General features: G+C 37.5%; 1 protein-coding gene across 1 annotated transcript; it reads right to left on the reverse strand.

Moving 5' to 3' along the window:
* Positions 1 to 287: 287 nt before the first annotated feature.
* On the reverse strand, positions 288 to 7,883 carry LOC148998921 (uncharacterized; the record flags this gene model as incomplete). The annotated part of the gene is made up of 9 exons (XM_089141604.1): positions 7,448 to 7,883; positions 7,008 to 7,262; positions 5,189 to 5,313; positions 5,025 to 5,069; positions 4,858 to 4,939; positions 4,694 to 4,762; positions 4,332 to 4,502; positions 4,158 to 4,223; positions 288 to 356 (listed from the first exon to the last, which is right to left on the reverse strand). Coding segments are annotated over exons 1-9 (1,041 nt in total), but the record flags the coding sequence as incomplete, so codon positions are not given.
* Positions 7,884 to 13,264: the final 5,381 nt, after the last annotated feature.

A 13,264-nucleotide genomic window follows, 5' to 3' on the forward strand; every position in this document is an offset into this window, starting at 1 on the left:
GGGTATTCATAAAAAAGAATGTGTGCTTACTTTTATACCCTCATTTTGCATTTGGATTGTAAGTGGCTTGTGCAAAAATGAATAGAATGAGTTTTTTGACCCAGAATCCATAATAGACAAAAGTCTATTACGACTTCAGGAGTTTTTCTTTTCTTTTAGACAAAAATAGGATTTAAAATGGAAACCAAACACATCAAAAAAATAAAAAAATATTAGGAAATGAGAATGAGAATTGATACCAAAAAGGCCCCGAAGTAACAACGTTACAAGAATGATCACAATCATACCAGGGAAGCTTGTGCCTTCAAATAGTCAACATCAAACTCCCAACCACTAAGTGATTGTTTGTAATTATTCTACAGAAGAAGTATTAAAGAAAGGAATCAATAGCCATAACCAATTACATGTTCTTGACCCCCCTCCCAACCAAAAAAAAAAAAACCAATTACATGTTCAAAATATAGTTAGGTAGAAAAGAAAACTCTACTAATGCTGTCATATACTCTATGCAGATGAAAGGAAGCATAGTTGTCATAAAAAAAGGAATCAAGAGTCAAAATGAAAATCCATAACATATTCCAAACCATTGGGAAGAGTTTGCGAACGTTGATGTAAAACCAAATCCAGGGCTGAAACAGGGCCTAGGGTTGCTTCCCCAAACCCCATGCCCCTCTAGTACCACTGAACCAGCAGGGGTATTTTGGTAATTTTAATTTTTTTCAGTTGAGTCCAATTAGGGTCTAGTTAGGTCCAATATGTTTGTGGACTAGTTAGGTCCAATATGTTTGTGGACCCTAGGTCTACTTTTGTTTTTGAATTTGAGTCCATATTTGTAAATTTATTACAGAGTCCTCGTCAAGAGTAGGATTCCTAAGCTATGGAGTCCTCTAGTTTTGTCCTACTTCTTGCAAAGATTCCATGTCTACTCTTATAATTCAATTTGGACTCTTCTACAGTGTGGACTCTTCTAAAGTGAGATATGAAGGTTCTTTATGTGAATAAGAGTCTTTAGTCAAGTAGAAGTTTTAGTTTGAGTTGTCTTGCAAGTTAGGGTCCTAGTGTGATTTTCTTCTAAAGGCTATAAATAAGCCTCATAATATTGTAACCAGCAGCTTTGGATCATTAATAAATTTATTCAGAGTTGAAGGCAGCCAATGGAGTTGTGCGTTCCCTAAACTAGGTCTGCAGCAGCTGTAAGAAGAGAAGTTCTGCAGAAAATTCACAATACCAACTTCCAAATTCAGTCCAGACCTCCCCCCCCCCCCCAAAAAAAAAAAAAAAAAAGAAGAAAAAATCCCAGCCCCATTCCCTCTTCTCTCTCCTGTCCGCAAGCCCTTACCCTTGTTTCCAAGAGGCTGGTACAGGACTTGAACTTGTGACCAGGCACTCGCAAGAAAGCACTTGCATGCGCCAAGCACAACTTTCTGATAAAAAAATCATTAATAAGGAGAAAAAGAATACAACAGCCACTAAAGAGGGGACGATAACAAAAAGGAACCCAAAATAAGGACCATATCCTCATGAACCAGAGGAGGATTCTGAAGTAAAGAACAGGAATAAGACAGAAACAACAATATGCTGGTTTTCCGGGGTGTCACCGCAAGTGGAAGAAGTTGCAGAAAACTTGGCTTTAATGTGGAAGGAGATTTGAGTCCCAAATTCGGAGGATCAGAGATGGAGGTCTATTTCTGATAGTTCATTTCATCTAAATTTCATTGATGGGCGCAGGAAGGCAAGCTTCTCCATTACATCATCACACATAAAAGAGCCAGCAAAAGATTTATGCACCCAAATTTATTCTGTGGGGGGAAAAAGATTCTTGGCCGACATTTTGCTAGATGCCATCTCCAAAAAGAGTAGAGAAAGAACAAAAAAAGAGGTGATTTATATGTTCCATCATGTTGCAACACATGCAGCAAGAGGACAAGACTGAAGATCTGATGAAGGATGAGAGATGACTGCGTAGAAGCAGGCATGCCAAACAGTGAAGCAGCTGAGGCACAAAAGCTGCGCAAAAGAAACAGGGGTCCTTTGGGACACGAAGACGTCCTAAGCTGCCTTAGAGCAGAAAGGGTCTAAAGAGTTAAGCATCCAAATGGTATTTATCCACTCTTCACTGGGGATGGCTGGGAATGGAAGGCAAAGCATTCCACACATAGATACACATAAAAGAGTTAGCAGAGGAGCTCAGACACCCAGCAGAAGAAAGATTATGCACTAACAGGAGGGGCCAGAACACTCCATGAGGTGCTAGATAGCACGCCAAAGGAAGTGGAGGAACCATCGTTATTCTGAACGAAAACGGACAAAATGCCAACAGCCAGATTAGATAGGATTTACACCAGACACAGAAGCATCAGTTGAAGCAGGAACTATCCATGTCAAAATCGAATGAAGGCCTGAGTAGGCCCAATCAACCTATATACTATGCTTCTTGGAAACAAGCTCTCAATTACCTGGATAATTCAAGGAGCTAACTTCTCTGATTCATATAAAGCTGAGACCTCCCTCTTCCTGAAGATAAAAGAAGTGGCATCGAGGTTTATTCCTACTTCAGAGTAAACAGGGAAAGCACATTGTACTTCATTGTAGAATGGACGGTATTGTGCTTCATTTTGAAGCCCTTTCTGGTTGTTAAATGAGAAGAACCAACAGTAAGAGAGCAGCAACACAGAAAGAGTTCAGTAATGTAGTTAAAGGTGTGATCATTTGAGAAGCTGCAAACAAATCCAAAGTGGGAGACTACTGGGTATATATGGCAAATGTTTTTGCATACATCCAAGCAAAGTGTCTTAATTAAGCATATCGTAAGTGTCATCATGTGTATAAGAACCTGCTAGTTTTTAAATTTAGCATGCGGCTGTCATCATAAGCTCTAACAATTTCATCATACAGTCTGTAGACACTAGTGAATGCAACATGTATGTTTTCAGGGTCTGATACATTTTCATGTGATTTTCCCTCTATCCGGCACATAACAAAGATTTGCTAAATCCGGGAGAAGCTTGTCCAACATCATCCTATAGTCAGCCTGCTAATCTATTATATCGATCTTCCGGATGGTGCTGGTATTTGTGTGAGCTTATAGGTTTTGTTTTGAGCAGGTATTGGAAGACTCAAAAGAAGGGAAGTTTTGTAGTACTTTGAGTAGTAGTTGCCATTGTCATTGTTTAAGAACTTGCTGAGATTTCTGAAATTATTTGTTTTTTTTTGCAAAACCAACACAATATGGGACATGAGTTTTTTTTGTTTAAATAATAAAAAAATAAAAACACTGACACGAGACTGGTAGCTTAGACTAGTTCTATGGAATGATGTATAAGCGGAGGACTCAAGTGAGAATGAAAGAGGAGTTGATGAGGACCATGAGGGCTATGTTAAGCTTGATGTATTTCACATTTATTTGTAACACTTATTTTAGTTGTTTTACATCAAACACATACAAATTTTGAATGGAGAAGCAAATTTTAGGACTCAACATTCACCAACTTGCCAAGATCTTAGCCCAACTTGGGTTTTTGGCTGACTGAGTTGGATTCTCGAGACCAAGTTGTTGAACCTTGATTGTTGTTGTTGTTGGGATCAATGTATATCACAATCATAGCTTTAGAGAATCGGATATCTTGTTTTTCCGATTGTAGATATATTGAAGTGATGCAAGAAAAAGAAATGTTAATATTCAAATACAATAAGTGAAAAGGGAAAAGAAAAAGATGATGGAGACGTCGAGGTACTTGCAGAAAAATTAAAAATATTTTATACATGTAGAAAACTACTATATAAAGAAGTCCTCAACAACGTCAATATATTTATATTTTGCATTGCTTCAATCATGCAATAGTATCCTAAATCTTAATACTTTTTCCTTTTTGTTTCTCCCTTAACTACTCATGCTAGCAAGGCCACAATCGGAAATAAAAAGTACAATATGGAACATTCACATGTATTGTAACCATGATACTTGAGAAGCTAGTGCACATTAAATTCTGAAACAAGAATAACAAATATATTGCAAAGTAAAGCCATAATAAAGGACTGGAAACTAATATGAACCAAGTTAACAACAATATGCATCAAAAAATAAAAAAAACACTAATTTATTCCAATTGAAGAAAGAATGACCACTTAATTATTTTTGCTCAAGGGAAACCAAAAACCTCGCGATAGTTCCTCCTTTTGCCCATCCGATATTTTTTTTGTTTTACCATATCTTCTTCTTTCATCTGTTTAATATAAAAGATGACTCAGCTTGTAATCATATGGTGTTAGTCAGAATCAATGAAGATATCATAATATCATGGAATCACATCATAGAGTGGTGATTTCCTAACCTTCAATTTTTTGAGCCGCTCTCCAAGACTTGGCAACCCCTCTAAAATATTTCGGACAATATATTCATTGGACCTAGCCTTCTTAAAGAATGAATGCTTCAACAGCTTTTTTACAGTAGGCCGTTTCGATGGATCTTTAACCAAGCAACTAGCAATCATCTGCTTAAATGACTAAGGGAAGGAAGAAGGGGGGGGGGGGAAGGGGAGGAGTCCATAAGGATGCACAACTATAACTGAAGAGTAAATTTGAAATGTACTATATAAAAAGGGAAGGAAGAAGGGGGGAAGGGGGGGACAGTCCATAAGGATGCAAAACTATAACTCGAAGAGTAAATTTGAAATGTACTATATAAAAAGGATACCTTTGAAAACTTCTTGTCCCTCTCATAATCAAGGCCTGGTGGTGCATTTTGCAAGGTCATGAGAAAAATCTACCAAAAGTTAATCAAGCTAAAATTACTACCATCCGATGGAATTTGAATACTTTACATTATAAAGATATAGGAAAAAGAGATGACATATGTACCTTCATTGGAGGGTATTTTGAGAAAGGAGCATGACCATGGGCCAACTCCAGCGCTGTTATACCAAAAGACCAAATATCTGCCCTGAAGATCAGTAGTCCAACATGCAATGTCATCAAGAAATTTATTAATGATTTAGGAAAAATATATGATAGAGGAGATTCCTAACTTGAAGTCATAACCCTGTAATTGCTGCATAACCTCAGGTGCCATCCTACAAAAAGTAATAAGGAACCTCGGATATTAAAACAAATGTCATAAAAAATGTTACTTGACTCATATTTTAACTTAACTCATATAAAATAAGTAGAAGCTAGGAGATCAAAACTATACCAGCAAGGTGTCCCCACAAAAGTATTTCTAGTGCGTTGTCTATCACCAGAATCAAAAATGCAAGCAGCAACACCAAAATCTCCTAGCTTGATTGCACCTTGGGCATCTACTAGAATATTTCCAGCCTACAGAAATGAAATAGCAAAACAAAGAGGAAGAAAGAAAAAAATGCAGCAAAGAATTAAACACAGAAAATATGCACACAAGAAACATAGTCTACGATGAGACAAGATAGAAACAAAAATTGTCTATTATAGGCACATCATAGAGTTACAATTAACAAAAGGAATTACCAAAAATTTGCACACACAAATATAGAAATGTTTCTCATCGTTTAGTTCAGGAGGAAATGACTTCAACTGCAGTCAGTTTGGTATGCTGAACACCAAACTAGAGAGGGTTATACCTCTATCTCTTGGTTGAAAATTAATATGCTAGGTTGAGACTGATTATAGAAGAGTGAATTAACATCCACCCACCAATACGTGGTTAGATTGTCTACCAAATGAAATATAGGATGGATGATAAGCCAGATGAAATTGAAAAAAAAAATGATAATGATGATGAACACTTGGTCCAAATGAAATTACAAGAAAATGGTACAAGAGCTTAGGAAACCTGTGGTTTATCTTGGCTAACAAAGCTGTTTAATAAGATAAGATAATGAGAACAAGAAGAACACTAGAGAAAGTATCTTGGTCTCATTTAGAAAAATAAAGATCATGTTTAGAGCTGCAATAACTATAGACACATAGAACTGGTAAGTCATACTAAGGAATTTTGGGAGAATGTAATGAACTCCATTTGGAACAAAAAAAGCTACAATAACATAATGTAATGAAACCCATTCGAGACCCAAAAAATGTAAAAGAGCTACTATCACAGAGAACCACTTTGGTATTATGCCAACAAGATTTACCATGAAAGCTATTCATCAAATTAGGAGACTTGCGGAAAGGTGATCATAAGAACAACCCATCTGGTGCCCATATTAAGCTTATTAATCCATTTTCAGTCCAATATGATGGCCTGAATTGCTGCTGGCCGTCTTGTTCTTTTGAACTTCTCGGAAATATAGGCATGGCATACAAGGTTGTATGTTGTATTAACATGAGCTAAATTTCTCTTTACCTTAGCAATTTTTGTCTTTTGCATGTATCTAGTGGATTCAAGTTCACCATTGCAAGCTATTTCTTTGCTTGGAAATTTTCTTCTAAAAGAGATCCTAAAGAGGTCAATAGCAACTGTACCATAACTTTTGCCTCACATTAAATTAAAGTACTTCTAGAAGGCCTATGTGAAAGTGCCTTGAGATGGTTGGAGGATCAAATACTCTTTCATGCCATATCGCGTTATGCTAACTAAAATAGAAATAAAACAGGATCTTTCACTTATCATGCTATATTTATTTCAACACGAGCTTATTCTCCAAGAAATTGAAATTTTATTCCTCATTTCTTTGCCTTTCTGTTTTGTGGGCCAGGAGAGAAATCCAGCCATATTGATGGGACTGCACCCTCCACTGGTGGCAGTTTTACAACGAGACTAACATATTACCAAAATGTTGCCCTATTTGCTTTTTATAGAGTCCAAAGTTTTACTATTGTTTTCCCAAAATTATCGTATTCTGTTTCAGTAAAATTCTCAATATTCTTTTCCTATGCAATGTCCTCTTTATTGCAAAGAAATCCTGGAAAATAATTAAGCCTTGAGAATTATATAATTCAACAGAAATCTCACTTGTTAACAGACACCTGGAATCACCAAGGCAAAGTAGTTAGCAAATAGACTTGGGATAATCCCCAGAATGATGACTCACCTTAACATCTCGGTGTATATGTCCATGTTGATGAAGGTATTCTAGACCCTTCAATGCTTCACGTAAAATAGTTGCTATAACCACTTCCTCAAACCCATCCTCATAAGAAACTTTCAATATATGAAGGAAAGAACCCCCCGCCATGAATGGCATTACAACCCATAAATCGTGATCGGCAACAAAGGTACAATAGGCTTTCAGAATATTAGGGTGGTCAACCAGGATCATAGTCTGAGCTTCCCGTGAGAGATTACTCTACAGATAAAAAGACCCAATTCGTACATCAGCAAATCAATATTAAGTTATGTCTCGGCATAAGAACATGCAGAGGTTCTAACACAATTTTTTCGGTGAATGTACAACCAGACTCTATATTAAAACGAAATTTCATCAAGACCAGAACGAATTCCTTGAGAAGGAGAGAGAATAATTTGACTTACCAGATCAGTACCATGTCTCTCGAAATCAAGTATTTTGATGGCGACAGTCTCGTTCAATGGAATACAGGTTGCACGATAAACAGAAGCACTTGCACCATGACCAACTACTTCATACAGAACGTAATTTTCAGAACCAATCGGATATTTCTTTTTCTCCATGACTCAAAGTTCCTTCTTACGAATTACATCCCTCGAAAACCCTAAAACTAATCATGACTCTGTTTTATTTCAACGAGAAACGTCAGAATCATCATTGCAGTAAATGAGAAATCGAGAACGACCCAACAGAAAAGTTCTGAAGAGATGGATTCAATCCAGACACAATGAGTGTAAGACTGAGAACCAGACAAGGGTGCGCGAAGGGATCGGATCGGTGTTAGGTGAATATTTGTCAGCAAAACCTCGCCACTTGTTTAGCTGAGGCCATGAGCTTAGTTTGGTTTCAATCGGTTTTAGATGTTTTTGGTTTGAGACTCCAGAATCGACAAATTTCAAACTAACTAACACGTGACATTCGCACGAGTGCTTCAGTTATACGCTACAGCGCTATCAAGATAATCTCACGTGTTTTAGATGTTTTTGGTTTGACACTCGAGAATCGAAAAATTTGAAGCTAACACACGCGTGAGATTCCTTTTATTATTATTATTATTATTATTATTATTATTATTATTATTATTATTATTATTATTATTATTATTATTGGGTAGAAAACACGTGTTTTTTTTAAAAGATAATCTGACGTGTTTTTCTTTTTTTTTTTAAGAAATCTAACGTGTTTTTCAGTTAATAGTTTTATAAAGATTCCAAGAACTGCTAATTTTGCCGCATGCTTTCAGTTTCAGCTCTTCCTAAATTTTATTGAAAAATAAATAAATAAAATAAGAAGCTCTTAAAAAAATTTCCCTTCAGCTCTTTTGATCAATAAATCTGTTTTTTCACTAAAAACTTGATAAAAATTCGCAATCAAGCTTAGAAATACATGCTTATGTGTTGTTGTATTGGTATTTCCTATTGAGTTTAGATTCATCAATCTAACATTTTGTCGTTCATTGGAGATTCCAATGACTTTTTGTTTGTTGCCAAAAGGTATCTTGCGGTTCTTAGATTACAATATGTGACATTTTCAAGATTTAATAGTTATAGTCTCGCACATTGTTATAACTACGGTCGTTAGATCTCAAAAATGTCATATGTAGTGATCTTAAACCTCGCAAGAGATAATCGTGCGATAGCAAACAAAACAATGACTTGAATTTCGGTTTTAACAGTTGGAATTAATAGAAGGTGGCTGAGCAGCGGAAGTGGGATCCAAAATTTGGACCAAGTTCCTAACTGTGGAATTGAATATCCTATTTGATCCGGTCTCTTGGTTTACATTTTAGGATAATTACAGTAATTCAATCACATTAGTGAAAATGTTAAAAACAATTAAATACTTTGCAAAGATAGATTCTAAACTAAATTAAAGACACTAAAAAATTCATAAAAAAGCTTTGGTGCTATCGATAGCAATTCAACACTATTCGTGCAATCCTTGTTAGGAGCTAATGAGGTGGAATCATTCGATTGGCCTTTAGATATTGTCCTGTAGGGTATAGTTTGTTTGAAGAAGTAAGGAGAACATAAAAAAAAAAAAAAAAAAAAAAAAAAAGGAGGAGAAAAAAATAAACATGTAAGACCCATATTGAATGGGATGGGAAAATAAGAAAAGAAAATAAAGGATTTTATAACAAAAAAAAAAAAATTACAAATGTGGGTCTCACTTTTGTTGTTTCTGTCACTTTTTCATGAAGTCCCACTAAATATATGCGACTTTGAAAAAGATGGGATAGAAAGTAGCATGTCACATCGGTAAACAAGCTTCCTTAGTTTAAGGAAGCTTGTCTGCCTACTTTTTCACTCTATTGAATCAAATAAGTCATGTTTTGAGATTTCATATAGAATTTTACTTTTCCCACCCCATTTTAGTTTCAGCAAACAAGTGATGCCTTGGGTAGATCCCAAAAAATCCCTATATTAAGATCATAAAGTTACACCGGAGTTTGGGATTCAAAATGGGCAAAGACGACTCCAAAACAGCCTCTAGAACCCAGCCGGTTGCTTGAGCTGGTTGCTCTAAGTAACTGCCTCAAGTGACCATCCAAGTCTCGAGCAGAATTCCAAGTCTGAAATTTAGACTTTGGATCACCCATCATCGATCTGTATTTGGGTAAATCCAAGTCTAAATCACATCCCTAGAACACCAAAGAAGCCACTCAATACTACTGATCTCAGCAAGAAAATCTAAATTTACATCATCTTCTTCAATAAGATCTGCCATTGGATCGGATGTAAAATCCATTCCTCTTGGCACGATCTAACTGAGATCATCAATGAGAAATAAATATATTAATCCAAACCACCTCAACAGGACTAGATAAAGAATAATTATTCTAATAGAATGAAATTTAATAGATTAAGAGAGTGGTTAAACTTACCTTCACTTAGGGTTCGAAAGTCAAAGAAAACTCGAAAGATTCTCTGCGAAAAGAGGCTCTCTTCCACCAATATCGTGTTCTTTGGCTCTTCTCAGTCCACAGCAGCCTTCAGGAATAAAATAATATGAAATTAGGTTGTGGAAGGCTTTAAACAGGGTGTGGGGGAAAACAGGGTTTTTCTATGAAAATTTTCAGTCAATTGCTAGGGGTGGCGTTTGCTTGGCCAATTGACCACCTTAAGCAACCACTCCTAGTACTTTTCAATAATTGGGCTTTTTGCACTTTCGGTTGATCCCTAGCTCGGTTATGACCTTAACCAATATGTGAAGGGCTCTTACCTCACTCGTGGACATCTTCCAATTCAACCTTTCTTGTGTTAGACATCCATCTACCCAAACCATCTGGGTTCCGACTGGATCTTCTTCCAATTCCCAATAAGGCAGCTTCTTCACCAACACTATCTAAATCTATGGCCTTTGGGGCCGAAACATGGGCTTCAATTTGGATGGCCCACAACTTCTTCCAACTAGAGCCTCGAGTACTTACTCGAACTTGCCATTTGGGTTCGGGTTAGGAATATAGGGGTTATTACGAGACCAGTAACCAACCTATGAGGGGACACAACCGCACTATGAGAGCCATTTATTGGCAAGGTTGCATATGGTAGGGTTGGGCTCATGGGTGCTTAAGACTAGTAACCAACCCGTGGAAGACATGAGAGCTCCCCCCGCCCTATCATATGTGGATGACCAATAAGGTTAAGAGGAGGCATAGTTTGAGTTGGTCGGCTCCATAGGATATGTTGACTCTAGATAGGGAAGGATACTGAATCGAGTTGGTTGGTGTCATAGGGGAGGTATCTGAACCTAGAATGATGTGATTAAGTAGATGACTTGCATTGGGCTAAGTATTATCCTGACACGCGTCGGTGCTCATGCCAATGGTCGTGGTGAGAGAGTGTGGCCCTAATCCCCAACCATGGTCAATGAGAGGATTTTTATTCCTATACCTTTATCATGATGCCCAATTCAATTGGAGCCATTAGGGTCTATGTGAGACTATGTCACACCCCACCCAGCTGGATCCTAACCCAACCTGAATACCCGTGGGGGTGATAACACTACAAGATCTAGGTTCATAGTCAATCCATAGTAATCATACAACATAGCATAATCCAAAAGCAAGAAAAGGAAATGAAGTATAAATTATTAATGTATCAAGAGTTATTATAGTTATCCTCAATTCTTATTTCAAAGTTAGTTTAAACAGAATTAGAGTTTAAAAGAAGTAATTGTTCAACAGCAAAACTCTAAATGTTATCAAGGAAAAGTAAAGAATGTAAGTAGTGCCCTTGCCTAACAAATAAGTAAATAAGATAGCTAATGGCAACTAAGGTTGCTACTTTCGCTCATGGTATCTCTGCAACCTCGAAAGGGGTCGACTCTATAGGCACAGTCTGCCTAGGAACACGACTCTCCATGTATCTCCGTGTGCTCTCCAACTGATCCCTCAAAGGACTCTGTTAGGGCAGACCCTCCATGTGATAACCCCCATAATCCTAACCCAAAATCCATATTGTAGGTTCGAGATGGAAGAACTTGTGGGCTATTTAGATTAAGACCCATGTGTTGGCCCTAGAGCCCATAGATTCGAATATTGTTGGTGAAGAACCTGTCTTACTCGAAACCAGAAAAAATCATGCCGAAACCCGGGTGGACTAGACAAGTGGATTCCCATCACAAGAAAGGTCGAGCGAGAAGATGTCCATAAACAAGGTAAGAACCCTCCACATGTTGGTTAAGGTTACAATAGTGTTAGGGATCAACCGGATAAGCAAAACACTCAGGTACTGAAGGGGTTGTTGCTTAAGGCGGTTAATTGACCAACCAACCGCCTCAAGCGATTAGCTGGTTAGCGTTCGAGAATAAAACCCTGATTTGCCCCCCGCATTCTATTTAAAGCCATCCACGACCTAATTACGCATTATTTTATTCGTGGAGGTTGTTGTCAACTAAGTAGAGGCAAAGCGTACGTGGTTGGTGGAGAAGAAACCTCGGATTCTACTTTGACTTTCAGATCCAATTGAAGTTAGTTGATCACTCTCCTATTCTATTAAAATGTGACATTATTAAAGAGTAGTTTTCCTCCTCTAAAATTCTATTGATGAATTTGTGTAGTTTAAACCTTTTCCATTGATGATCTTGATTGGATCATGCCAGAAGATGGATTCCTACATCCGAATCAAGGGCTAATCTTGTCAAGGAAGATGATGTGGATTTAGATTATTCTTCCTCTATGATTGGTAGTCTAGTAACCTCTCTAGAGTTCTAAGAATGAAGTTCGGACTTGAATTAATCCTAAATCAGATCGAGGATGAGTGATCAAAAATCTGAATTTTGGACTTGGAATTTTGCTAGAGAGAGAGGGGCGGTTGATGAATCCAACCAACCGCCTTAACCGAATAGCTGGGTCACAAAGGCTGTTTTGATGTTGATTTTGCTCAGTTTGACTCTCAAACCCTAATATATTTTATAATTTTAACCTAGGGGTATTCTGGAACTTGTTAGTGTGACTTGGTGAGATCTAGCACAATTACCAATACTTTTCGGTTGAAACAGGTAAGGTTACAATTGCATGTATATCTGAACTGATGCTATAATGAACCGCTTGCTTCGTTATACTTGTCATTAGTCTTCTATCTTGTTGTATTTACTGTTATACATGTTTATATGATGGTGATGTGTCATGACTCATGAGTGATGATAGATGCCTTTTAATTCTTTGCATGGTGTGGAATGGTGTGCTTGATGCAACTATGATTGGGGAAACCTACCTTGGGATATCAAGGCTGTGGTATGGGATAGTGTCCTCTAATGTCCGTAGCACCTTCATGGTTGATGTCCTACATGACTAGGAGGTCTAAATTGCATGGTTAGGAACCCTTACATGCTACTACCCTTTCGGCAGGGGTATCGAAGTCGAGCAACCCGTGATGGCAATGACATGACTTTGTATCATCCAACAACGGTAGCTAGTCTGTGAGGAGACTTAGTGGTCCATTGTCTATCATACAATGGTAGGGTTGCATATGTTAGAGTTGGGCTCATGGGCGCCCAATAGGAGGCTTGGGTGTCATGAGGGGACATGAAAGCATCTGCCCCAAAAATATGTAGATGACCATAGGGTTAAGGAATGGGATCCAACATAGTTAATCAGTTTGTGAGGGTCTATATTTCTAGGTGGAAAAGGATACTGGACTAACAGTGCACTAGGTTTGTGGGAGGGTATCTGGACCACATGTAGTGTCTTACCATAGGACCTTGCATTGAGTTTAAAA

Source organism: Hakea prostrata, unplaced genomic scaffold, assembly GCF_041222555.1.
Source record: "Hakea prostrata isolate BN-2017 unplaced genomic scaffold, UWA_Hpros_2 contig_94, whole genome shotgun sequence".
NCBI classification, from domain to species: Eukaryota; Viridiplantae; Streptophyta; class Magnoliopsida; order Proteales; family Proteaceae; genus Hakea; species Hakea prostrata.